General features: G+C 43.8%; 1 protein-coding gene across 1 annotated transcript; it reads right to left on the reverse strand.

The window, feature by feature from the left end:
* Positions 1–8,905: 8,905 nt before the first annotated feature.
* On the reverse strand, positions 8,906–13,229 carry LOC135397586 (uncharacterized). The gene is made up of 4 exons (XM_064629192.1): positions 12,983–13,229; positions 12,410–12,593; positions 11,714–11,907; positions 8,906–11,182 (listed from the first exon to the last, which is right to left on the reverse strand). The coding sequence occupies exons 1-4, from the start codon at positions 13,107–13,109 to the stop codon at positions 9,141–9,143; spliced, it is 2,547 nt and encodes an 848-aa protein (XP_064485262.1). The 5' UTR covers positions 13,110–13,229; the 3' UTR covers positions 8,906–9,140.
* Between the last annotated feature and the right edge of the window lie 14,423 nt (positions 13,230–27,652).

A 27,652-nucleotide genomic window follows, 5' to 3' on the forward strand; every position in this document is an offset into this window, starting at 1 on the left:
AAGAATCCTGCAGACCTGGGGGAAGCGACGTGCACGAGACAGGACACGTGACCTGAATTACCTCTTCGCCAGAGATACGTATTTTCTGAAGTGACGGTCTCGCGGGCAGCCAACTCTCCCTTGGCTCGTTTCACGTAGCTTCACACTTCCCTATGCAGCAGTGCACAAGTATACGTGTCCGCGGCATGCATTTTGATCGCCATAGTAATGGGATGTCCAGAAGTAATTGTCATATCTCAACACGCAAGGGGATAAAGGAGGTGCAGATGCTGTCTGGCCTAATCAAGCACAACTCGAATAACGTTATCGCTACATCTGCAGTGTGTGTGTGTGCTATACCAGCATGCCCGCAGTCACAGCAGCCTGTAGGTGGTCATCTCTACCATACTCAATACGCTATGTCAGCATTTCCCTTGGACTAGGCTACCGTGTGTGTAACGTTGTAGATGTGCTGGAATTATTGGTTCAGTTAGACCACTCCCAACCTCCTTTTCATTTGAGCAGCTTTCTGGTGACGCCCAAAATATAGTTATGAACAAGATCAAAGTGAAAATTAAAAGAACGAAGGAAAAAGAACGGAAATAAGAAAAAAAACTGCTCGAGTAGTTCAGTTATTCAATTATGGGAATATATTTCGTTATGTTCAAAGTGAATCGGGTTGAAAAGAAGACTGCTGAAATATAGAACTCCTACCGTTCAACATGGGCACGGTAATTTAAACGGGGTCACTCAACTGAAGAGCTAGGAGATATAATTAATAAATTTTCTACCTTGGGAGGGAGTACAAGTGGGCTCAGTATGCGCCGTAGGATCTTCAGCATCGCAGGAATAATGTAAATTGCATTTTAAATTGCACACTTTATTGGATGCAGCGAATGCAGCGCTCACAGAACAATTCAATTGGCAATCAAGCTGAAGACAACCCTGCAGAATCGTCTCATATCGCTTTCAGTTGATTAAGAATTTCGACCGAATGTTAACTGCTCGAATAGGATTCGAGAGATAAGTCACGCAAAATAAACGTTTTATTGGAAATAAATTAATGCACAGCGATTCTTCCAGCTGTACAACCCACACAGTGTAGCTCCTTTATTCAGCTCCCCTGGGAAAGAAACTTCATTTCTAAGAAGAAATAGATTACAATTGAAGTGTGGAAGATAAATATTTTAAAAGCGATAAAACCCCAGTGCAGGGGATACAAAAGGACGACACACATACTAAGCACTCTTACACACGAAGTACTTTTAAAATGTACCACCAAAAAACCCGGTTTTTATCGCTTTTGAAGATAAATATCCAGCAGCAGGACATATTGAAAAGACAAGAAGTACAAAGAATGAAGCATATTAAGGCAAGCGTGAAGAGTAGCACTTCATCGGATGAAGTGCAAACTCTGCATAAAGGCTCCTTACTTATTACGACTTTTAAAATACTTCATTATTCGTAGTTTCACTAAATGCAGTTCGTGAAAAATGAACCTCCATATATCCACTCACATTCTATTTCTGCTGCCTAGAAACCTCTATTCCACTTCATATCTCGACGACGACTTATTAAGCGAGCACGTACAATTTCTCCTTCGACATACAGCTCGATCGGCAGAAAACTTCGAAAGTCTTCCAGCTCGAATAATTAAACTCGAGTGCATGTTCGAAGGACATATTCAAGAAAAGTAAAACTGAAATGTATAAAATGTAAATGGTTTTCGTGACAAACTTTCGCGGTGGTTTTCATGTCTTCCTTCTCGCCTCTTGCCAAAAGAAGGGAAAGAAGGCGGTCATTTATCAATTCACGATGGTTCGCACAGGAGGAGGAGGAGGAGGAGGAGTGTCGTTGGGAGGAACCCGAGAGGTCTGCCTGCCTGATTAGGCGGCATGTTTCTCGGGAAGGGAAAGGTGGTGGAGAGGAGGAGAGGAAAGGGTGAAGTGGAAGACCGAGCGGAATCCGCTCGGGGGGAGGATAGCTGCGTCCATGGGCCGACTTCAGGGAAACTGTGCCGGCATACGCCTATTACACATCTGAGGGAAACCCAGGAAAAACCCCAGACGGCACAGCCGGCCCGCGGATTCGAACCGCGGACCTCCCAGTCTCCAAGCGCACGCGTTACCGCTGCGCCACCGGAGCTGGTCATGGTTCGCACACGACGTTTATTTCGCAGCATTGAAGATTCGGAAGAAAAAAAATGTCGTACTGTCCAGTCAGACGACACCACAATTCCTTCCCCACTTCCTTACCTCCCACTTTCCCACTACTGTCGCCTGTTAACTGTGCACGTTTGTATACTACTCGTAGCTACAGCTGCTTCGCTGTGCTAAAGCTAGAGAGAAAAGGAAGTTAAACAATTGCTCTTGATGGAAAGGCATCAGCAGTAGGATGCGAGAACTTCGGGATTCGGACTACTTGAGTAGTATACTGCACGCCACGTGTGTATTCGTGTGAAGGGTGTTTTTACAGGATACCCTTCTCTGCAGCGCGGAACATACAGCACAGAAGATGTGGTCCATAGGACGAGACATTTACACCTAAATGATGTCAACGATCACTGTACACGGAAGAGTTGTTTAGACAGTCCTGCATTGGCGAACGGACAGTCGGATTTAGTTATTCCATTTACGGCAGTGCGATCCTTCTACTTTTGCGCATTTCCTAATAGATTTCTTGGATGCGGAGCTATTGTTGGGGAAGCGGACTAAACGTATCGAGAGCATACATCAGCAAAACTCTCTAATTGAGCATGAACATGCTCACTCATACATACGGAGAGTTAAAGTGAGCGGTAACGGAAGGCTTCGGATTATTGCCCACGCTACGCAGATCAACTGCACGAGGACCCCGAAGTGGATCCTCTTCCCGCCACCATCTGATCCACCGCAATCCACTCATAAAGTCCTTATCGATAACCTGAACAGTTACAGTGGCAGCGTAAGACCACGGGCGAAGGCCAGTCTCGTGGCAAAAGCGCCTACAACTGCTACAGGGACGAGAGGGTGGTAGTTTCTACGAAAATGTCCAAACTGCTTACTTTGGCAAAAAATCGCACTCATTTGCATGTTCTCCCATGTTTAATGTGGCGGATGAGCTGAACAGGAAGTGTGTGAGCATGAGTGAGTAGTGAGTCACAAGTGACGACCACTTATCGAGATATCAGTCGAGGCATTGCTGTAGTCCCGTCTTCAATGTACTCCTTCCTTCCCGGACATTCCGGGCATCCTTTCATACAAGCTCCGACCCCGAACGTTTTACGTTCATTAATCTGGTAATGTCTCTCTGCGATGGAACGATTTCTGCCACACCAACGGCTGTCGAGAGTAGCAACCATTCTCCCACTCCCCTTATACTGCACCGTACATGCAGTGAGAGCCGGGGTATGAGTCAAGTGTACCGGAAAGAGGCGTCGGGGCAGGCATCGTTGCGTATGCGAGTAACTGGAGGGAAAAGATATCGGATAAAAGAATCGTTCCTCTACACTAATCAATGTGCCCTGGGGACATCGTCATTTTTTTTTACTCGTTCTCAGAAAGTGGGAGTTTGTCGGCCTAGTAGTTCGAGAGGGTGTTATTACAGGAACGGCTCTGATCTGTTTATTGTTGTTCTAACGAACTTTTCCGCCGTGATGTTTTCTCGTTTTTGCTTGTTTGAGGAATTCCAAGCACGCTCTTTCTTTCTTTCAGAGTAATGGGTCCCCAATGGTGTGTGCACTGTCTTTGTTTATGTTTATCTATCAAGAATAATAACTTTCTTGATGATGATATTTTGTCTATCCGATCTCGCTGCGCCTGATGAAATATGCAATTTAATGCGGAACCATCCTGACATGAGCTGTCTTCCGCTGTTGACATTTGCGCATTTCGCAATGCGCATTTCGAATGCAGTGTTTTTTTTTGGTGTGCGAGTAATAATACGTTATCGATCTCGATCGATATTGTTTTCGTTGGGAACGGTACCACGACCACTGGAGCTTGAGTGAAGGATTGCTCATACATTTCTCGTTTACAGCTGTTTTCTTACAAAAAAAAAAAAAAAAGAAATTCATTGTATGAATACAGAGTAAGCTACCTGGAGATTCTGGCAACGTTATTACTCTCTGTCGCTGAACTGTAATATCAGGAACGCTACAGTAAGTGCGTGGCATCTGTCACTGCAATTTTGTGTTCATTGGTCTGGTCTAAGTAAACCAATTGAGATCGAGCATTTATCTGCTGAATGTCAAGCTGTTCTTTGAGAGCTACAAAGCTCACGATCGTTCCACTGCCTGCGTTAAGGGGATCCATCACAATCCATCACGTCCGTTCGTTTTCGAATTTTGTCGATTGAGTGCAATTGCGTTGGAAGTTTGGAAGGCGCTCTGCTCGAAAACGCCTTCGTGATCGGGACGTACGAATTGCAGATGAAGGAAAGGAAATGATGCTAAGAAGGATGCGTCATCTGTCCTTAATCCTGGTGATAACTTGATAACGTAGTGCTGAAGTAATAAATCTTCATGAAATGGCTACTTTATTTTCGATTTTAACGTGACAGGGACTTGTTAATTGTCAGCCTCCGAAATTCTACCAGTAAAATTATCAATGGATTGTTTTGAACAGGTTCTCGGATATATCGCTGGTCAATTTGATTACAAAAAACAAAAAAAAAAACAAAAAAAAAAAACCCCGGAAAAACAGCGGCATGCCATCCGCTTGATAGTGATCTGGTCCAATATGCCACCGACAACTCGTCTTGCGTACTCAATACCTACGTAAAACGCCCTTTACAAGGTCTTACTCACCGTGTACTGATAATGAAGCACTGCATTGAACGAAGATTAACATTTCAATTTCTCCTCTTTTTTTCCCTTACAAACAAACATTTCGTGCCTGTAAAGCGTGCTTTGACTGCAAAGCCGACAGGTACCGTAGTGATGAGCGCTTTACAGGAGTACTTTGCGATGACGGTAGTCATTTATTAGATTTATCTGACGGGTAGCATTATCTGATATTATTATTTGCTGACATTAATACAGCCGTCGGAAAGAGGCGGCTGCATCACACTTTTACCCGCGCGCACATCAAATCGTTCAATTTCGATCCCCAAACCACTCTCTTAAAAATGAACTTCACCGCATAGCACTCTCCTAGCCAACCATAATCTCGAATGATATCGTTATCTGCCCTCATTTGTTGAAAACAGGAGGCGTACGCCTTTTTTGTGACAATTATGAACAGCATAAGTGTCACAAAAAAGGCGTACGCCTCCTGTTTTCAACAAATCAGGGCAGATAACAATATCATTCGAGATTATGGTTGGCTAGGAGCGTGCTATGCGGTGAAACTCATTTTTAAGAGTGCAGGAAGTCGCACGGGTATCGCCGCAGATAAGCGGAGATAGAACCGCATCTGCGCATTCCATCATCAGCACAGAAAAAAGAAAAAAAGAAAAGAAAGATATATTATGCCGATTCGTACGGGGCATGTTGCCGTGCACTGCTACCGAGGCTGTCTTTCGATGTACCTACGCTTTTTTCGTCGTCAAACTAGACAAAGCCCAAGACGAAGCCCAAACAAAGGCCTTTCACAATCTTCCTCAATAAGCAGACGGCTTATAGTTGAACGTACAAATGATCAAGATAAGAATGCCGTGTTTAAGAAATAGTCATAGCTGTGAACACGACACGAATCCTTATCCGTTCAAAAAAAGGACAGTTACTCGAGTCCTAAAGCTTTGTGTCAACCTATTTCGGAAAATTGGCATTGACGTCCCCTCGTAATATTATGATAAGTCCCTCCTGCGTAACTAAATTGCTCTTGGACGACAAATGAAATTATCGTGTGTTGTCGTGGCAAAAAAAAAAAAAAAGATGAAAAAAGAAGAAAAAAAAAGAAAAAAAAAAAACAAATCAAAATAAGAAAGAAGAACTGAAAAAAGAAAAAAAAAAGATGGTACGTTTTTGTTTTATGGGAGTCAATATAGAGCCGTAAACTGCCTATCATATCATGCAGGGGTGTGTGGTGCATATGACTCCCTTTATTTCTCGGCTGCATCGGTCTTTCGGAGGACGGAGCTTGGTCACCTAGAAAACGTTGCGCAATTCCTGGTAACGAGAGTAAGAAAAGAAAAGCGTAAAGAGAGAGAGAGAGAGAGAGAGAGAGAGAGAGAGAGAGGGGGGATCACGTTTTTCTCTTCTGTAGTGGACTGAGGAGGAGGAAGACTATGAAGACGACGAAGACGATAAAGAGGAACGTGAGATGATGGATAAACGAATATGTTCTCTGTGAACGTCTCTGTGAGTCTAGATAGACTACTACATCTACATGGAAAGGAGGCCGACGAAGCGAGAAGAACACACGCGCATGTTCTTTTTTTTTTCTTTTTTATTGTAAGCCTCAGATGTGAGATTCAGAGCCTTCATGAGTGTGGGTTGTAGGTGAGGTCACTTGACGTGCGTGATGTCTTATAAATTGTTTGAGGAAGACATTAAGAGAAGGAGACATAATTATTGAGCTGCTCGTTCCCAAATGGTGCTGTCTGTGTTTGAAGCAGGAAATCATAGGCGCACTTAACGTCTATAAGAAAACAAAACGTCAAACTTTTTTTTTAAAGCTTAGCACTGGTATTCAGCTACTGCATTTTTTCGATAACCAAGCAGAAGACACGAATCAGGGGAAAGCTAAACTATTGTCGGGAACCACCGAGAAGTTTTTCTTTGTTTGGTTTCGAGCACATTTCTCATTGATTTAACCTGTGCAGTCCTCGGACACGTTAGGCTAAATGTAAAGCTGGCTTCTTCGCACTACTTTTCTGCGTAGCCGAGAAACCCTAATGCAAGGGATAGATGTATGTAGAAGCAAAAACGGAAGATGGGGATACTTCGGCCCCCGCAATAACATTTTACAACTCCTGCGAAGCTTTTTATAACGCGACACGCGCATTTATTGTACTAGTATTTTTCCTCGCATACATTAAATCGTCTAGCACAACATTCAACAAAAGGAAGAAGTGTTCGATAAGAGAAACAGAGATGGAGCTGTCGGAAAAGCACGCACTTTGAAAGCAGACGACATTTCTGCCTGAATAAAAAGGCCATTCTTTGTGCCACCGCCGAAAGAAAGCGTTCGGGTGGAAGAATGTGGGAACTTTATTATCGGGCATAACTTGTAAAGTGAAGAATCCGCAAATGCCTTCCATCGATTTTCCGGGGGACGAGAAGGTTTACTGCCTTTTTCGCTACAGGCGAGTCTATGTGCGCGTAGTTTAAATATAAAAAAAATACAGATCTCATGCTAGAGGGCGCCTGATGTGTTTTTAGCCTCAAATAGCACTTCGGAAGACGACACTTAACGCATATGTTAGACTTTAAAAGGCTTCATGTTCGATAATCTAGGTTCGATTTTGTTTGTTTGCTTCAGGTGACGATGTAGGATACATGCATATTCTTAAGCATATTTGGTGTCCGACGTCTTCGAGTAAAACCCGATTCCCAGATATTTGTCCTGCTAGTTTTAAACTTAGCAAATTAATTGCAAGAAAGGTAAGAAAAATAGACGCATGCACAAAACCATTGTGAAAACGCGATAAGTGATGATGATATCTATGATGATTTCTATGCTCTTCGTGAAGGTGTGCGACCCCAAGGAGAGCTATGGCGTCTAGCAACAATGTCACTCACGCCAATCGCTGTCGTCTGCTACTGCATCATGCTCTGCCGGACGCCCGTTATCAAACCGCATGGTTTAACGTTTAACACTTTGCGTTTTTGTCGTCGCTAAGCGTTCGTACGCCCCGCTTGCTCCGGGCGATTTATTGGTTGTGCTGGGCGTATGTCTTCTGTAAAGTTGGGGCAGGGCTTCTTGCTCACTGTTGAGTGTGCGCGTATATTTCAGGTAGTGAACCGTAACGAGCGTCAGGGGCTATTGTTTAGCAGTTATGCAAGGGTTTTTACTACACAGTGAGTCATATCTTTACGGCGTAAAGATCTACGAAAATTGAGCACCCCAGCAATTACTCTATACACCATAGAAATCATAAGCAGAGGCTAGAAGAAAAGCTGGGAGAGGGAGTGATGGGGGAGGGGAGAGAGAATGATGGGGGAGAGCAGAGGAGTTGTATGGGGGCAAGACCCTCTCCCAATGTCCAAGTCAGGGAGGCGCCATGATCGATATTTTGGATTCAGCCAGATTTGCCACAGCCTTTTCAAGTGTGAAGACCAGGTGCGTTCGCCGCAATGGTATGCAACAATCCAATGGTATCCGCAATGGTATCCAATCCAATGCAAGTCGCTTCCGCTGCGCTCCGTGTGCCATACCGTGTGCGAAGTGCGTTTGTTTTGTCTGTCATCACACGTGCGCTTGGGTTCTCTAGGGACCGAGCATTGGACGGTTTAAACCTTGTGCTGCAACATGAAAGAAACGGCGCACGGAACTCGGAGACATCGTTCGTAAGACGCTAGGCCTACCGTATCCATCATGGCGGCTACCATGTTGAGATGCCCCCCCATTCTATGTCCTGGTTTGTAGTTCTTACGAGAATTCTTCTGCTATATACACTTAGAACTGGGCGGAAGTAAATGGCGTCAGGAAGAATAGTTGAGACTCCCTACGTAGGGATGTCGCTCAAGTCTCTGGGACCTGAGGGGCCAGACAGGATTTCCAGAGTGCTGCTCGCAAGTTCATACGCTTCCCTTTGTTATGATTTGGAGAACATTGCAGTCCCTGAAGGTGATACGAAAGCATAGTGAATCATGATAAGCGTATTAGTGTAATTAGGACGGAGGAGTAAGGCTTTCCCCAAGAAGTGGCTTAGGCTTCCGAAGTGCCGTTCGAATGTAATGTGAGGTATCTGGGACACTTCAGAGATCCCTCAAACTTGCCTGCACCATAGATCCATCCGGCTTTCTTCACTGACGACACATTACTGAATTAGATGTACAATAGGAATCGATTACGTTTCATTCGTATTGTAGGTTCGCACGGTTCGTGCGCAATAGCGCATTATTGACAAATATCTCAACCTATGAGGTCATTAAACAATGTGACACCAGAATCAAAACGTTCACGGCAGCAATACAGCAGCCGTCCCATGAATCAAAGAAAAGAGGAAACCAAGCCTCGACAATTCAGTATAGACTAATGTGTTGCTTTCCATCTTCAAGGCACAGTCACGTTGTATCATGGTATTTTGCAAACATGAACACTAGCACCCTGTCCTTGAGCACACCGAAACGCTTCCAAAAACTCTGGCATATTCTGTACAGGCAGCATGCATTGTTGACGAGGTGTTAGAGGTTGTGGACGAGGGTCGGACTTGCAGCTCAGAAGGCAGAAGCGTCTGAAAAAGACCCTTTGGGCTTCTGTCGTTTCCCACGTGGACGACTTCAGCTCTCTGCTACGGCTTCTAAGGACATCGTACACTATTCTCAGACTCCTGCTCCAAGCAAAGATACCTTCAGCCAGCGACATTTTATCCATGTAAGGTGGAGACGCCATTCTTTCATGCATCTTTACGAGACATTGCAGAGAACGGTTGAAATGCGATTTGGTGTAAGCCGACCACCACGGAAACCCTACGGAGGGTCCGATGACTCTTGAGATTTCTCTGGCCATCAAGACTCCGAGCGTCGGGAAGTCGAAGTACTGCGGTTCCCCCGCGTTGGTGTAAAGTATGGGTGGTATTCTATAGGCAGCTGGGACGATAACAGATGACAGGGGCTCATAGTATGAGAGCGTACCGTCCAGCTGAAGCTTGTTCAAGAGGGCATGCTCAGCAGTTGGAGGAAACCTGTGAAGTATGGCTTGCTCGTTTCTCAGTAAGGCAATGTAGTTCTCTATGACAGATCCGTTTAGGGTTAGGGCTGCGTAATTGGTGTCGATGCCGGTACTGGACCTAGCTGGCAAGCCAATTAACTTGATGTTTTTCACGGCACTCTTGGCCAGTAGTTGTGTCTCGCTGTCCATCCAGGTCAAGTAGTCCGGGTCCACCACAGATTGGGAGATGCTTGCGTACATCGTGTCTATTGTAGATGTGATGTTATTTGCTTCCGACGCCGAAGAAAACAGAAGTGACCACGTGTGTGTCAGCACTTTCTGACTGGTCTCCAAACAAGTGCGGATTGTGTCTGACTTCACGAAATGACGGCGGTAGTCAAGGTAAAGAACTTCAGCCAGTAGTTGAAGGTAAAGATAGACCATCTTAAGTTTGTCGTCCTGTTCCTTGCTACTGTCATCCAGGAGACAAAAGACTTGCCGCGTTGCGTTGAATCCTCGCGTCTTGATCCTGCTTTCCGGTCCCAGTTTCTGTCCTGGCGGCAGGACGTCGTTAACCGTCCTCAACCAAGTCTCTGCTGTGACTTCTTTCACTAGTAGTTCTACATCTCTAAACTGTGTCTCCCGCACAGCTCCTTCGTCTGATGCGAATACTGATTGAATTGCATCATCCAGGGACATCAGTTTCCGGTGGTACTCTTTCACGGGAAACGAGGCAGCTGAGATGTTCTGCAGTGCATCCAGGAGATAACCTTCCATTCTGGGATCTCTGTCAGCACTCAGTTTGTGTTGGACAGAACGTGTCCTGCTTATTAACAGTTCAGGGTGCACAGTACTTTCAACCATACTAACTCCGAATACAGAGTCGACACCATGCTTAAGAGATAAGCGTATTAGTGTAATTAGGACAGAGGAGTAAGGCTTTTCCAAGAAGTGTCTTAGGCTTCCGAAGTGTCGCTCGAACGTAGCGTGGGGTAACTCGGACACTGCCGAGCGAGACGTCATGAAGTCGTAGCAGGACTTATAAAAGGAGTAAAATATATGCGTGCCGTGCCGATCCGGTGGAACCGTTCCGGTTTCGACGAGCGTCTGGTTCACTTTCTTCAGCACTGCAAGGCGAACGTCTTGCAAGAACCCGACATTCTTGTCGGCGTCTTGGTTGGCCCAGGCACTGCAAACATAACCGAAGAAATCACGGCAAGGATCAATACGAGCGTCGGTAACGTTATCGAGGTAGGCTGTGGAGTCGTGACAGGCCTTGGAGACGCAGTGTTGAGCCGCTTTGCTTCTGGGTGATGCTGGTTTGAGCATGGACAAGAGGTAGGAAAGGAGGAGCAGAAGAGCGCCACCGATCACGAGGAACGAGATGATGTTGGTGATGTTCTTGGGTGTCTTAGAAATGTCATCCTCGTAGGTAGCCTCATACTCCCGGTAGGTTGCTTGACCGACTGCAAAGCGTTAAGACGGCGTATTGGTGACGTCAAGGTTGAAAGAGTTGTTCTAAAGATATACCGAATCATTGTGGAGAAGGAAGACGAGAAACCAGAGGATGCGAGGTGAATATTGATGGTTTGACAGGACTGTTAATGAATTCGTTGTTTTTGTTTTCTTCGGTGAAAGGCTTTTGTTTGAAAGGTTTTTGTTTCGTTTTGTTGAAAGGCGTGAGGGCACGCATAAATGCCTTCCACGGTTTGCTACCAAGATGTTACCCCGGATATTATCTGTACATTTATATAATTTAAATACGAAATAATAAATAATTATGCAAAATTCTAACTAAAATTAAATTAAGATAAATTTAAACAATAAATAATTAAGATACTCTAAATATATAATCAAAATAACTAACTTGTATCGTATAGTATAACTTTGGCAGCTATTTACAGTACGTCAGTTAAACAGAGCAACTACATTTGAACATTAAACAGGTGCCTCAAACGAGCTCTAGCTAGCGCGATGCTCTACAAAGTGAGACTTACATCGAACACTGGAGTGTCGCCGGTTTCCTGGCCTACTGACTCCTGGAGGATCTGAAGGGCACCATAACGTTCCAGTTGATGCAGGGCCGAAAAGCATCCCTTCTGTAAATAACTGCGTGTGTGACAGGTCGGGCAATGGTTCATGCACCAACTTTGCTTCCACAACAGCTCCTCGTTTGCGCTGAATGAATCTCCTGCGTACGAAAGTCATAGCCGCGCTAAAGGAGCAGTGAAAAACCCTTCCACTGCTCGGTTTCTGCGACGGATTGTGCAACGAATAGAAATCGTCCTCGCGCAAGAACGATCATTTTAGCGGACCTCTAGCGCGCGAGAGAGGTGCTCGATCTGCGCGCCCTCTAGAAACCCTTTTCAATGAAGCCCGTTAGTGAATATAATGACGTTGACGTCATTGCGTGGCGTTAGTGGCTCTTGACAGGTTGCTTGAGGAATGAAGCACGGTTTCGAACAACGCTAACTGTCATGTCAGTGTTGTTTCTGATGTTTTAACGTTATGCTCAGCGTTGCCGGAATTATTTCCTATCAATGATGAGATGCAATCGACGGAATAGCTCCGAACTCCTACTGACGACACGATGGGTCATCATGTTCAGCGTGACATCGGAACTACCGCCCACACGTGAGTGATGCTATATATGCACTCAGCCGTGCCGCTGCTAATTGATTAATTATACATACCTGGTGTGGAAAAGGCTGTCCCGTCTCTTTCTTGGAAGCGTCCCTGGTGATACTGCCGCTGTGATATGTTGAGAAGATGGTTCCTTTTTCTCGTGGTCTGAGAAAGGACCTGGAGGGTGGAATGACGTGGAACCATCATTGTGAGAGAGGCGGTCTTCTCTCGTAGTCGCGTTCTGGTCCGTAGCTACAAGGATGAGGAATAGTTCCATTGCTTCATCTCTCTTCACCTATGCATCCGAGAACTACTGGTTGAATATTAGTCTTTGGTCAACTGAACTGGTCAACACACGAAACATGAAACGCGTTCATGGTCTGTGTACAGGTTCCGTTCTACAGTTCGTGTAAGCATTTATTGCGAGGATACCAGCACCATCTAGGCTGCAGAACGTATTGGTCGCTGCTCTGCATCTTATACGTGTGCTGGTAACTCTTTATGCTATAGCAATCCAGGGGGCATAAATACTGAATAAAGTCTGATTTAAGGTCAGATAAAGTCTAGATAACGCCAACGTGCAGCCTATATAACGCTTGCTCTATGTTCGCTTGTCTTGCTAACTATCTGTCAATGCTCACTTTCTGTTGGTATCTTTGTCGTGGAAGCCTTCCGAACATTTTTCTGCAGCTGTGGCTTTTTCTTCGTGGCTTTCTTGGTCTTTGAAGACCTCAGGTGTTTGGAAGATTCCCCGAGCTGGCCATTCATGGCTGTTGTTGTTCTTCTTCTACTTCTTCTTCCTCAATGTTCTTCTTATCCTGTTTTGCGAGTATGGGCGCTCGTGCGCGAAGGACGTAAGCCCACGTGGTGACACGTCTTACCGCGTAAGCGTAATGGGGTGTACTGAAATAAAATAATAATAATAATTGGAAATGGACTAAAATAAATTAATAATAATTCGGAGTAGATTTACACGTGCGTTTACGTGTCAGCCTATTTCTGTGGCGACACGCTGCACGTGCCGCGGGGTAGGACTGCGGATAATTTGGACCCCCTGGGGTCGATCCACGACCTGCTAGGTGATAACTACTATGTCATAATCGGCAAACCCTGTGAGGAGCCCGTCCGCACGATTCGCTAGGAGCGCTACTCATTGGCCCGCGAGATCTACATCATGATTGGACAATGGAAATTCGAATTTCGAACGCGCAGAAGCGGACATACGACTACCGTAGCAGACGACAGCAACAGCTCCTATGAAGACGCGGAGAATGATGATGATGATAACTAACATTATAAAGAAGCATCTCTCGTGGGACATCCACCGCTTGTACAAAAATAATAAGGCAAGCTGAAGTACAAAGTACATACAAAGTATTGTAGAAATTGAGGAAGCAATAACCGAGCCGATCAGTAGCGCCACCGCTAGCCTCCTAATGCGGCGCTGGGAAGGAGTGCATATGACATGATCGCTATAATCGTGTGCACCGTGTGTCGGAAATAAATTCGAATTTGTATACCCACGCATGTTACCAATGGCTGTGTTCGTTTATTCAACTCGCGTGACCCGATAGTCGGAGTCGGAGTAGGAGTCGGAGTAGGAGTCGGAGTAGGAGTCGGAGTAGGAGTCGGAGTAGGAGTCGGAGTAGGAGTCGGAGTAGGAGTCGGAGTAGGAGTCGGAGTAGGAGTCGGAGTAGGAGTCGGAGTAGGAGTAGGAGTAGGAGTAGGAGTAGGAGTAGGAGTTGGAGTTGGAGTTGGAGTTGGAGTTGGAGTTGGAGTTGGAGTCGTGACGTGTGAGTGCCGTCGTACGTCATCGACTCCAGCGACTCGGATCGAGATGAGAGTCGCTGGGAGCCGACTCTCGAGCACCTCTAGTGTTGATTTCTCGAATTTTCGAACGGGAGTTTCTGTCAGGGCGATGACGTCACGAGAGCCTCACCAGGGCATTTTCGCCCAGCAAGAGTCGACTCTCTCGGCTCTCGAGTTGCTCGAGTTCAATAAACGAACACAACCAATATGTACCATGCACGTATACTTCCTTCAGGTGTCTGCAACATCATCAGACACTCTCCAGAAACGGTGCTTCTTACGTACACTGACAGTGTTGCCCGGAGCTCATTTATCTTCCTAGGAGCTAATGGTAATTGGTATGGGTGGCAGAGCCTGTTCAGTTTCTCTTCAATCTTTAGTTTCTTCCTTGGGCCTTTTTATCCTTTTTTTCCTGTTCGCGTCACATATTTCCCACATGGAAAGGCTACATGTTTCCTTCACGTGATATATTCTTTTTAATACGTCGTATACACGGACGCCAAGCTTTGCACGTACGCCTTTTAAAGCGCGAAACCTAAGATATATCACAGCCGTCAATTCGTTATGAGATCACACACTTTACATATTCATGCGACTAACAGAAGGTTTATGGCTAAATTCCATCATCGTTTGGGCGTGCTCGGGGGCGTAAATTCAACGGACTCGGGCCTCCACTTCGCAGTCAACGCATTTGTCATCGTTAGTGAGCCATGTTTTCTATGAGCTTTCTTTGGGACCAACAAATGTTGATGACCCGAATTCCTCTGGAAAGCGTTACTACATATAAGCATTTCGAATTTTTGGTCATATTTTTGCGCTTTGTTATGCGACTCAAGGGGAATTTATCGCCCTCGCGGGAAAAATAGTTTAAAAAGCTACTAATAATTGCAGTCACTAACATGAATAACGAAACTGACTTGCAGATACAATTACGCTGCATAAACAGCAACTAGTTAAATGACCGCTGAAAGTAATCTGTATTAATTATAGCGAGAAGCATGCCCATCTTAAGGGAAAGTAATTAGTTACTATAACTATTTGCTGAGTAAAGTGACTGGTTACAGTTTAAAGTTACTATTTAAAGGAACAGTGATAGTTGCAGCTAGTAGTCGTTTTATTGGTAACTATTTACTTAAGGATAATCTACTGAACGAGAAATGCGCAAAGGTACAGCTCCCACCAACCTTAATAGTAACACTGGAAAAAAGTTAATCTCATTTCCGAGCGTGGGAACAGCAGCCCTGGGGGGCACTGGGGGAATGTTAAGTGAACAAAATCCTTGCGTTAACCTAACACAATAATTTTGTTCAATTTTGTTCAATTAAGTTCAATTAAAATTTGTTCAATTAAGTTCAATTAAAATTTGTTCAATTTTGTTCAATTAAGTTCAATTAAAATTTGTTCAATTAAGTTCAATTAAAATTTGTTCAATTAAGTTCAATTAAAATTTGTTCAATTAAGTTCAATTAAAATTTGTTCAATTTTGTTCAATTAAAATTTGTTCAATTAAGTTCAATTAAAATTTGTTCAATTTTGTTCAATTAAGTTCAATTAAGATTTCCTCGCGGCTCCAAAGGTTGCTGTAATCGCGCTCGGGAACGAGACCATATTTTTTGCCCCCGTGTTATTATTAAGGCTGACGGGAACCGTACTTTACTCAGGCCCCTGTAGATGACCGAAAGTATACGAGTATATATTTTATTGCACAGAGACGCGAGTCCACAACCATGAAATGACACTCTGATTAACGGTTAGTGAGAGCTGTCAAGCGCAGCCTCCGCGTAATTTAATGTTTTGTCGAAAGGCTGGTTTGGTAATGAGGTGCTTTTAGTCTCCGGTTACTATGCAGATGAAGAGACGGCAGACGCGTGGGGTTGGGCAGGGGTCGTGAGCCCATAACATTCTTTCTCTTCTTCTTGTCTCGTTTCTTTTTGCGCACAGTGAGGTGTAGTATAAAGGAGAGAAAAGACGCGAAAGACCGAGACGTTATCTCCGGTAATGATAGTAGCGCTGAACGGTAGCTTCCCCCCTACGCACGTAAGCAAAGCCGAAAAAACATACTTTACAGGAAAAAAAGAAAAAAAAAAAAAGAAAAAGAAGATGTAGTAAATGAAGGGAGAAGCGGGGAATCAAATTACGAATTGAATTAGGAAAGTTTGCAGAGTAAAGTACGAGACCTTCCTTACACGTCACGACTTGTCGGAAAATAGTAGACACTGGAGCTTTTTACATTTATTAATGGCTTTCGCATGGTGGCCCACGCTTCCTCAGGTACAAAATGAACGAAGCAGAAGTGCATGTATAGTTAGTTACTTCGCTAGTAAATTAGTAGAATAAAGTAGACCTTGGAGTTTTGAGCAATTGCAATGAGCACGTGGGTACAGGAAAGGAGGAGATGGTGACAGGAACAAATAACGTAAAAAATGAAACGAAAATAACAATGTTTTGACCCCGCTAAACCGTTAAAAGCGGTCGTCACACTCGACTGCTACAAAAGCGCCAAATTGAATATTACTCGGCATCGTGCCTCTTCAGAGTTAATTTATTGGAACTGGTGTCCGGAAATTGATTTCAAGAAAAGATGATCCCGTATTCATTGTGGCGAACTGACAATGGTATTTGCTAGACAGGTTGAGGGGGCGGAGCAATATACGCTTTACGGAAAAACGTAACCTTTCGATTTCTTTCCAGATGTGATATAATGAAATAATTTGAAGAAGGTTTAGAGGTACGATTTAATCGAAATGATGTCGGGAGGACCTAGTTTTCCTTAGTGGTTTCCTTTGCGAGCGTGGTTTCTCACTGGGGATATTCTTTAGTGGGGCATGTACGGCATGTGCATGTGCCACGGTCACAAAGAGTGGGAGAGAAGATTCAGTGCATACATGGAACTTTTTAATACCGGAGCGCAACGAAAGAAAACTCAAATGGGTCCAGGATGAATAATTTTTTTAGCTTTCCCAACCAGATCACGAAATAAAAATGGAAGTAAGTGTGCCGCGGCACTTGAGACTAATAATAATAATAATAATAATAATAATAATAATAATAATAATAATAATAATAATAATAATAGTGATATTTATTTCCACGATATTGTGGGGGAGTCAGGGACAAAAAGTATGAATGGATATCAATGAATATCACTCAATGAATGTCAATGAATAATAAACGGTATTGAGCAGAAAATCTAGAGATATACATATACCCGGTATTGAAGGGAGTAAACTTTGTCATCAGTGCAGCGATTTCTAAGAATTCGAAGAATTGGTCTAAGAATTCGAAGGAAAGAAACAAAGACATTTACTACTAAACAACACAGACGAAAATTGAAATAAAACTGGAACGTCTCAGTGAGCTTCATGCTCAATGTCATCTTGCACTCGTTGACTCGGGTAATAACTAACGTCGACTCTGTGCTCCATTGGTGTCTGCACCCCAGAGCACATCTTCCAAGGAGGCTTTCAACATTTTGTTTGTTTGTGTGTATGCGTGTGTGTGTATGTTTGGTGGGCTGGTTTTCCCCCTTTAGGGTTATTTTCGCCAATTTTCCCCTTCTTGTACACGTGCCCAGTTTTTCACAGTTTAGCGACGTGTATAGGCCTTACGAGTAGTATATTTTTGAATGAACTCGAATCGATAACGATAACGATAAACGATGCTTTATTGCAACTTCCAGATAACGAATACAATCAGGGGGAAGCCAAAAAGCAGCACGAGGCTGCTTGACAAGGGCATTACCCCTTTAATTTAATCGTCGCGACGGCATCCAGCGAATGAAATATGGAACGCTATTTTAAAACTAACCTTTAAACTACCTAATCTTTAAATACAACCTTTAAAACTAGCACAACCATGACAAAATACTACAATGTGTGCAGTTCGGTATGTACAATACTGCACAATACTACACAATACAATATGCACAACACAATACAATATACACAATTGTGTATAAAATAACAAGAAATTGAGCTCCTACCCGAAATATCAAATTAAATAATCAACGATCTTAAAGAAGAAAAGGAGAGGTCATTGATATATACCTTCTGCGTATGAAAACTATTCAAACCGTAGGGAAGGGTATAAGACAGGGACTGATGGCCGTAGTTGGTCCTAAACCAGGGTATTGTCCATTTGTCACAGTGACGAGTACGTTGTGATAAGTGTCGTAACGCAAACAAGGATAACATATAATTATTATTTTGTCGTGTGGCAACTAGAATCTATCAGAACTATCAAAATATAGCCAAAGAAGAAAGAAACTGCAGATGAAGCCAGTTCAACAAGGTCACAGAAACTACAACAAAGGGGGTACGGCCAATGTATGAGGTGACACGTTCACGCCAAATATGGCGACCTTATACTCAGGAAGGGTAAGGGTAAGAAATGTAATTGAAACGTGGCCACTCGTCTTGCAAACATGGTGATTGGCATGGGCGGCTTTCACATGTATCCTTTGTCTAGGTACGATAACCGGACCCAATGGAAGCACAGAAAGGGCGATATTGATAGTGTCAGTGCGCATTCACGGTGTCACGGCAGATTGTCGTACGACTTTGATTGCTGTTGCCCGAAAGACAGGAATGTGGTCGGCCGGAAATGACGCTTTCGGCTATTACGTAACAGGAAAGCTCGTTGGAGGACGACGTGAGTTAGCGTATAGAGGCGCTCGCGGGTGCGGTTATGTCCACGGAGCCACGTGGATATACCCTGGCGCAACGTCCTGGTTTGCTGGTGGAAATGGAACGTTTTGAAATCTGAAGTGTGGGTGCAAGCCCTGTCTCCTGTCTGCTCCTTTGAAAAGCTTCGCGCAGTATATGTTATATAGACACAGGCTAAACAAACCATACCCACGCGCAATGTCTTTTCAAAGAGACATTTGAAGTTAGAGCTGACGCTTTAGGATCCTTCAGAATGCGCCCATTAAAGTAGCACAGAAGTCATTTTTAACACCCAGTTTTCTTCCTATAAAACTGTTAAGTAGGCCAGTAAGGTGCACCATGCGAAGTAATTTACACCACAGCGTCATAATTATCTCAGAAATTGAATTTAAAATACGCCGCAAAAAGCCACCGTGCGCAACGGTGGTGAAGAGCAGCACCAGCCTGTGATCTGCCGGGAACCTCGCGCTGACGCTATAAGGAGAACGCTTGCCGATTGGCCTAGAGAAATGTCTGCTACTCCGCTGTCGTCTGCTACTCGGCTGTTCGGGGTTCTGATAAAGCCTTTCTCCTTGCTCGGTAATGCTTCGGCCGCTCCTTCTATCCCCAATTCTCCGGGAAAACTTCCAAAACAGGTTTACGGCGGCAAAGGGACAAGGCGCTGACCCCCACTGACCGGCAAACCAGAACGAGTCCCCTTATGCCGTCATCGGTGACGTGCCATCATACCTCCTCATCCTCGTTATAGCTGGAGTGGCGAGTTAAGGGTGAACGCGCGGAACTATGTTTATGTGAGTTTTTTTCTGGGAAACAAATTGCACACATCAAAACCTTTCGCGCTATTCGGCATAATGACACACACACTTTCATCAGATGTCTTAATCTGAAAATTTTTTTGGATGGCCTTCTGTACTCCTTTATTAAGGGATCGTCCTATAGCTTCAATTAAGCGAAGTCCTTTCATTTCCCTCTCATGTCGCGTCCCACTTGGGCTTTCCTCTTCAAATGCCGCCTTTCTGACTCATTAATAGCGACATTCGTTTGGGGATTTGGAAGCTCTAATTGGTATGCATTATTCGGTTGGGGTTGAATAGTATATCTGAATGAGCGAAGCCGCGTTCGATGACTGCACTGCATTCGGCGTATAATTTATATGAACGCATATCTCGACACGTTTCGGCTATCTAATATTTGTCAAACAATAGGCAGATCCTCACTTTAAATTACCAGCCCGGATTAAGTACCGGTTCCGATGGGCCTTGTGGAGGGCGGTTAGAGATTAGTGAATGGGAAGGGGATCACGTAACAAAGGTGGTTCGAGTAACTTGCGTAAACTAACGACTGGATTAAAAGCAATTGTTCTGTGGAGAGATGAGGCCGTAATGCGAAGCGATGGTTCAAAGCATTACTTAGCTGCTTACATAATGCATTTCTGCTGCTCCGTAGCTGTCATGTTTATAGGAGTTAGTCGCGTTCACGTCACTAACGTGTTTCAACTATGTATATATATATATATATTTATCTCTCGGAGACGCGATGAAATTATTATAAATTGTTTCAGGTCGCATTACGTTGACACGTTCACTCTTAAAAATGGACTACACCGCATAGCACGCTCCTAGCCTACCATTATCTCGAATGGTATCGTTATCTGACCTGATTCGCTGAAAACGCGGGGCGTACTCCTTTTTTGTGGCAGTTATGACCAGCATAACCCAAGCAGCAAGATGTACTGAAAGTCGGGTGCAATAGGGGTGGCCGGGTAGGTGGAAGTCCTTGAACAGACTCCTGAAACTAAAGAACACTGATAACACACATACCGTCCACCCCTATTGCACTCGACTTTCAGTACATTGTGCTGCTTGGGAAGTGTCACAAGAAAGGCGTACGCCTCCAGTTTTCAACAAATCCGGGCAGATAACGATATCATTCGAGATGATGATTGGCTAGGAGCATGCCATGCGGTGAAACTCATTTTTAAGAGTGTTGACTTACGCGTTACGTTGACAACGCGTTACGTTGACACGTTGTTACGTTGACATTGACTCTTGTGGACCCCTAAGGTACGACTGCACTGCCCACTGAGCTGTGTCATCTATGGAATCTATATGCTGTCTTCCATGCTGTGTCATCAAGTGTATATGTTCTTCGCGCACTTGCTTTCACCGTAGCAGCCCCACGGTGCTCCATCCAGGAGCCAATCATGCACTTAACCCCATTATTGAAAAGTTGTTTCACGCTCCGGAAGGCTTCCGATAGAACGGCCCCTTCAAGCAACCTCTCAAATTTGCTCTCATTACCTAACAAAGTTTGAAGTTAAACGATCCATCAATACTTTCAGCTCACGCATAAATGTAAGAATTTTCTTGTATTAAACCGGACAGCTCTCCTCCTCAAACGAGAGATTCGATGTTAATGGATGTACAGCCCTTTCATTGGTGGTATAAGTGTTTACCGGTTTGCGAAAACGAGGTTGGTCAGCCGTTGCTTCTTTTTGTGTCTTATTATTGCGGTCTCGTTATGTATTCCGAGTCTCGCGCAAGTGCGTGATAGTTTTTGCCGCGCTTTACACGGTGTTCTTTTCTGATTAGGGTTATTCTGATTTATGCCGAGCAAAGAAAAAAAATGCAAGCTGTCTATTAGTTTTTTTTTCGCTTTTACGAGCAAATTTTTTTTAAATAAAAAAATTAGAGCATCACATAACCCGCTTTTGCTGGTGGGTTGTACTGCGACGCGGACATTCTATCAGATACTCTCTAAGGGGGGCAAAGAGTAAATAAGAGTAAATGGAGTGCAAATATGACTTTTACACTCTTTTTGTACTCTTTTGCGCCCATTTTTACCCTGATCACTCCGCCTTACTGTTCCGATACTCTCTTTATATCCTGCTATGACTACTATGACGTTGCCATACCACGCTGAATACGCAGGCTCTCGTCCGTTGACTACTTTAAAATCGCGGCTTGTGAGCGATCGCCAATGTGTGTGCGTGCTAGTGAGCCATCCTTTGTCAGCCCAAGTCTCAGCGTCTGTACGCCCGTCCATATAACAGCTCTCAGTGTGTATATACGCCCAGAGCAACGTCAGGCACAGAACCTGAACGTTAAAGGGGCACTCTTCATCAATTAACAAGAAGCAGTAACAAAGTAATGCAAGTGAAAGACAGCAACATAATTTTACCCCGCATCAACGCCAAGTAATTTTTACTCCCTTGCGGGGGGGATATGCTTAATCGAATGAAAAAAAAAAAAAAAAGGAAATGTCAGCATGGCTAATGCCGGCTTGCTATTCAAAAAAAAGTATAGTAAACAAACTAAAAAAAAAGAAACAGTAAAAGAACGAAAGAAAAGGAAAAAGTAAGGGAAAGAAAGAGAAAGAGAAACAGTTTAATAGATATAGTTTTATTAGCTTGTCCATAAACAGCGCGGTTAGTGCAGTTTGACAGTTTACTGCACAACAGTTAGTGCAGCACAGGCACGACATGGCACAAGAAAGCCCAGTCAGAGGGCAGACGCAGGGCCCGGATCCGAGCCCTGTGCAGGGCTGTGGTGATGACCCTTGCGGGGTTAAGTTACATTCCTGGGCGACAGTGTCACACGCTTTCGAAAAAGCACAAAAAAACAAACAAAAAAAACAAAAAAACAGTGAACATTACGGTAAAAAGGACAAAGATTTTACACTGAATAAGAGTTGGGAATACTCTCTTTTTTCTTAGGGGGTACCGTGTGTAACTAGCAGGTGACTAATTACCTAGAACTAATTGACTTTCTAAGTAGGAGCTTTCTGACAAAGGTGAGATAGCAGAATCAGGGACAGGCATTATTTAAAGCCACCGTTTTTTTTTTTTTTTTTAATATCCCGTGCAAATGAGCCGAAACCAAGTGTGTCACGCGCTGCAGGAAGAACAAGGCCCCAATTCACAAAAGGAAGCAACAGCAGGGAGACCCCAGTCGGTCAGCACTCGCACTGCGTCCACCATTTTCGAAGCGTTGAAAGCAGTCATCAGCCAGCAATTACCGCGACGTATTTTGATGCTTTAAACTAGTTTCTATATGCGAATATTTCGGCAGTTTCCTTCGCATGACACGTATGACACTTCTATTTATAGCATAAGAGCGAATTAAGAAAGAAAGAAAAAAAATCCCGCCACCTGCAAGCACTTCAATTACTAAATTGTAAAATTTAGTGGAATAAATTTGTGAAATTGTGTGGAATTAAAGTTGTACAGCACGTAATGTTTCCGGTGATAATTAGAAGTACATAAAGTTTCGAAGGTGTCGGCAGTTTGATTTATTTTGAGACCAGTGACATTGGGATCGGGAGTTTCGTGACTGGGCATATCGAGGGGGCGGTAACGTCGGGCTTCGAACGGCACCCCCCCCCCCTCCCCCCAAGCTCCCCTAGGTGCCTCACTCATCTTCATTACATGTATTTGTTGTTGTCATTGTTTGTTGTTGTTGTTGCTCAGCGAGATCCTGCCTTATCATCCTATTGGCTGAGTTTCGTGTGTCAAGAACAACAGCCATGACCCACTCGGAAGGCCATGAGCAAGATTGATGGTGAACCCTCTCTTTATTATGTGGGGCCTCTCGAGGGATGCACACGGGAGAGACAGACGCTTTCTGTCAACGTACGTTTTATTTCTTTTTCTCTCATGTTATGCTATCGAAGGTCAACGGTTTCTTCCAATGTGATCCAACTAACTTTGCAACTGTCAAAGACATCTGCAGCAACTACTTCGGGCTCCTTTCTAAGGGACGAGGATAAGGGGATGGAAATGAATGGAACACTCGCGACGGCTTCCCTTTTTGGTGGCCCTGATTTTGCCGCCATCGTTATGTAAGCGGCGTTGTGCGATGCTGGCAGTCAGTGGTACCAAGGTGCGACTTACATGGAAATGTCTAGTGACTAACCTGGGGGTATAGAGGTCACTAAGTTCGATTTGTGCCGAAGTGCAGAAATGTCTGTTCCTGAACACATTTTCACGATCTACACGCTCATGAATGATGTACGAGTGCTAAGCAGCTAACTCCATACAAACAACAAAAGAAAGAAACGAACAAAGCATCTCAAGTACAAGGGTAATACTAATATACACGCCTAATGCAAACACAAAAAGTGATGTAATGGATGTAAGCCTTCTGAACGTTATACTATACGACTGTGCCGGCAAAAACGTTGAAGCTGAGAGCTTTCGTAACAGTTTTCACTTATTTTATTCGCAACGTAAGTGGGAGTTACTTAATGAGTATTAGTATTCATCAGCGGTGTTTATCCATACATACATAACGCGTCCGTATATTTTAGATTGTTATTAATTATTTCAGTTCATTATTAATTATTTTACATCGTCTTTCTCTAAGTAGTAGTCGTCTTACTGAGAATGAATTCTTTTTTGTTTGCGTGTTTGTTTTTCCCTGCAGCCTACCGCGAAGTCTTCTTTCCTCGACCTTTGCTATTTTGAGACGTCTGCGTTAAAAGTGACATAGATAACCACCATTAGTAACATAAATGTTACACCTGGTACCAGACATATTGACGCACCTAATACCGCAATAATCCGCGTGTGACATTGTTCCTAAAACCACGTTGGCGGCTTCAATATTCAAAGCCTCTGAGCCCGAGGACTTAGGGAAGTTCGCCGCAAACAATTGTTCCCCCCGGGGGCTTTGGATCCATTTTTCTATAACGAGCTCGGCTGAGTCTGAAGCTTGTCGTGTCAGCTTCGCGTAAATCCAATAAAGTGAATTGCGCGGTTCGTTAGCTTACTTTACCAACTTGTTGTTCTTCCTGTGTGCCTGTCACGTTGTGACGTGAATAACTTTTGTTTTTCACCCCCTAGCAGCAGCGATATAGTGGTTGTGCAAATAAGGTACTTGCCGCGAATCGAAGAGTCGTGGTACAATACGCATGGTAAAACAAAAGCCACCGACGCACCTGACATCAATGGGGGTAAACAGTAGTACGCCTGTCAGAAAGAGGAACCACGGTTATGCATGCGGTTGTGCAACCTTGGAAATCATGTGACCTTCTCGATACCCTCTGAAGTACCCGTGTGTCTCAGATACTGTCATGAGGGCAGGGTACATTGTACAGTGCATTGAGGGTCACCGATGTACTTGGTCTACGGACTTTTGAACTATGGTCTCATTAACTGGAATCACTCATTACTTGGCCCTTGTTTGTTTTTTGTTATGCTTATTGGACGTCTCGCATTTGTTTTGCTTTTTCTTTCTTTTCTATTTACGTGTACCAGAGTAGCCTGGACTCACTGGAGTCGGGACTCACATTTCCATGTTTTTCTATTTTCAATCAATCAATCAATCGATCAATCAATCGACCGTCGTGGAATAAGAGCATTATGAGCAACATCATCACTCATCATTTATCACCGTCATCCATTCATGTCATTTCTACTGTGCCCTTCGTATAGCAAAATGTCAACCAGGAGCAAAAATGTGACGCAAGTCATAGCTTTCTGCCATTAGGTTTGATCGCCAGTACTGATTTGTTTACGTACTGCAAATGTGTCCTTACTATGTGCATTACAAGCTTTTCTCGTAATGATAGGTTATGCTAAGACACGTCCCGCATTGCGCAACGTTATGCAATTTACTTTGCCTCGTCTCTTCGACTCAGTATTTTTTTTTTCTTCGCGATTCACTTCCTTCGCATTCTTGTCTAGCATCCTTAGTAATTTAAGTGCTTACAGGTGGCGGGATTTTTTTTTCTTTCTTTTCTCTTCTTTTTGTGTCGCGGACCCGTTCAATATGTACTCGTGCTGAATGCGAATTTGATTTGGGAATGGTTCAATGCGAAGTGATGATAAACAACAATCCTTAAGATATTCCCAAATGGATTTGCATTATCGACTGCATAGTTAACAGTTAATCCTACATATTGCGACCGGTTTGTCAAGCAGATTTCCATGTACTATTCACGTTGAAAGTCTTCTCCATTCCAGGAATTGACGTATAAGGGACCTTGGTGTAGGCTTTCGTCTTGCAGCTAATGCATGGTTTTCGTTTTGTATTTGCCTTACTGTACATCGTTTACGTATTTCCCATACCACACCACCGTCTTTTCTCCACATCCCGATAGGTCCCCCCCCCCCCTCATTCTCAGAGTTTTAAGTATGAATATTCGCCACCACCAGAGGCCTGTTTTCTCACCCGTTCTACTTTGTAACGTATATATTATCTTCGCCATCTTTCAACTGTCCCTTACAAAAATGCCAAATGAGTATGTATAGGGTGTCAAGTGTGTTTCTTTTGAGTAAATAGAAACTCTATAGAAAATCAAGGTGTAATTAGTTTTTTCAACAGAAAGTCAAAAGAATTTGTAATGAGTCCACGACACACGTATTTCTAATGATTCCAGTCAAAAGACTCTCTATTGAGTTTCAAATGAGAACAATACTGTCACTTGAAACTCAATAGAGAGTCTTTTGACTGGTATCATTAGAAATACGTGTGTGGTGGACTCATTAGAAATTCTGTTGACTTTTTGTTGAGAAAACTCATTACAGTTTGATTTTCTATAGAGTTGCTAGTTGCTCAAGGGAAATCTTTTACAGAAACCTCTGTTACAGAAACCTCTGTAGTCATCAGATTACGTGGTACAACAACAACTCGCGTGAGAAGAAAGTGGTCACTATCGCACTAGGAAATGCATACATCTCCTTACGATTGTATGCCACTCCTAGAGTGGAAAACCTCCCCACTTCATCATCACAATATATATGTTGTTGTTGTTGTATGCCCCCGTCATTCTGGTTTTAAATCCAGCCAGAAAGCGGTATAGGAACTAGCTATACTGTCGTATCACAACGTAGATAACGATCGTTCTATATAGTTTATGGATCTGTCCTATAGCACTGGTTCCTGGATATGGCCACGGTTTCTTTGTTCTCGGCTCCCCCCCCCTTTTTTTTTTATCTATACGTATATGGCGCCGGTGTGGTAAAAAAAAAAAGAAAGAACTTACGCCTTTCATTTCAGCAAAGAGCATGAACCATAAGAACGGTAATGACTTCACTGTCCGGACGTGGCGCCGATAATGCAATGACCCTGAAACGACATTAATTACGCCGATACCTGTAAGTTGATACATCGCGTACGACTCATTTATTGATCGTATAATTCGTTCTCCTATGACAGTGAATGATGACGCAATACAACGTGGAGTTGCGATTCAGTGTCAAACATGTGCAACCTCGCCCATTTAAATTGTAGCAGTTGACAAGGTTCCTTTCATCACAGATCACGTAAGATGTCATAAGGTGACACAAGGTGTCACAGACCACATAACGGTGGTGCTGTCCACCGTTATGACACTCTACTTACCACCGCCTATTGGACCATTTTCCCGAGATGTGGCGCCCTCTCGAATGACGTCTGCTACTGACTGAAAACAAATGCACGTGAGGGGTCGCCGCAGTTTCGTTTTCGAGTCTTTCGTTCGAGCGTCCCGAGTCTCTACGGTTTTTGAGTATCCATGTTAGGTTTCGAACCTGTGGTTTCTACTGCTTCTCTGTGTACGATGTTTAAATGCCAGTTTGATGTACGCTACATGACCCTGGATCCATCCATGCCAAACAGACTTGTGCCCGTTACTCGAAAAAAGTAATTGATTACCGTTACCGTTACTTCTGTGGAAAAGGTAATTGATTACCATTACCAATTACTCGACTTCAAATGTAATTGAGTAACGAGTAGAAAAGTAACGCGTTAGTTCGGTCGTTACTCTGCATTCACGCAAATTATAACCGCCTTTGTGTGCCTCAGAAAAAAAAAAAAAAAAAAAAAGATGAAAAGGATCAACAGCGGAACATCTGAA

This window comes from Ornithodoros turicata, chromosome 6, assembly GCF_037126465.1.
Source record: "Ornithodoros turicata isolate Travis chromosome 6, ASM3712646v1, whole genome shotgun sequence".
NCBI classification, from domain to species: Eukaryota; Metazoa; Arthropoda; class Arachnida; order Ixodida; family Argasidae; genus Ornithodoros; species Ornithodoros turicata.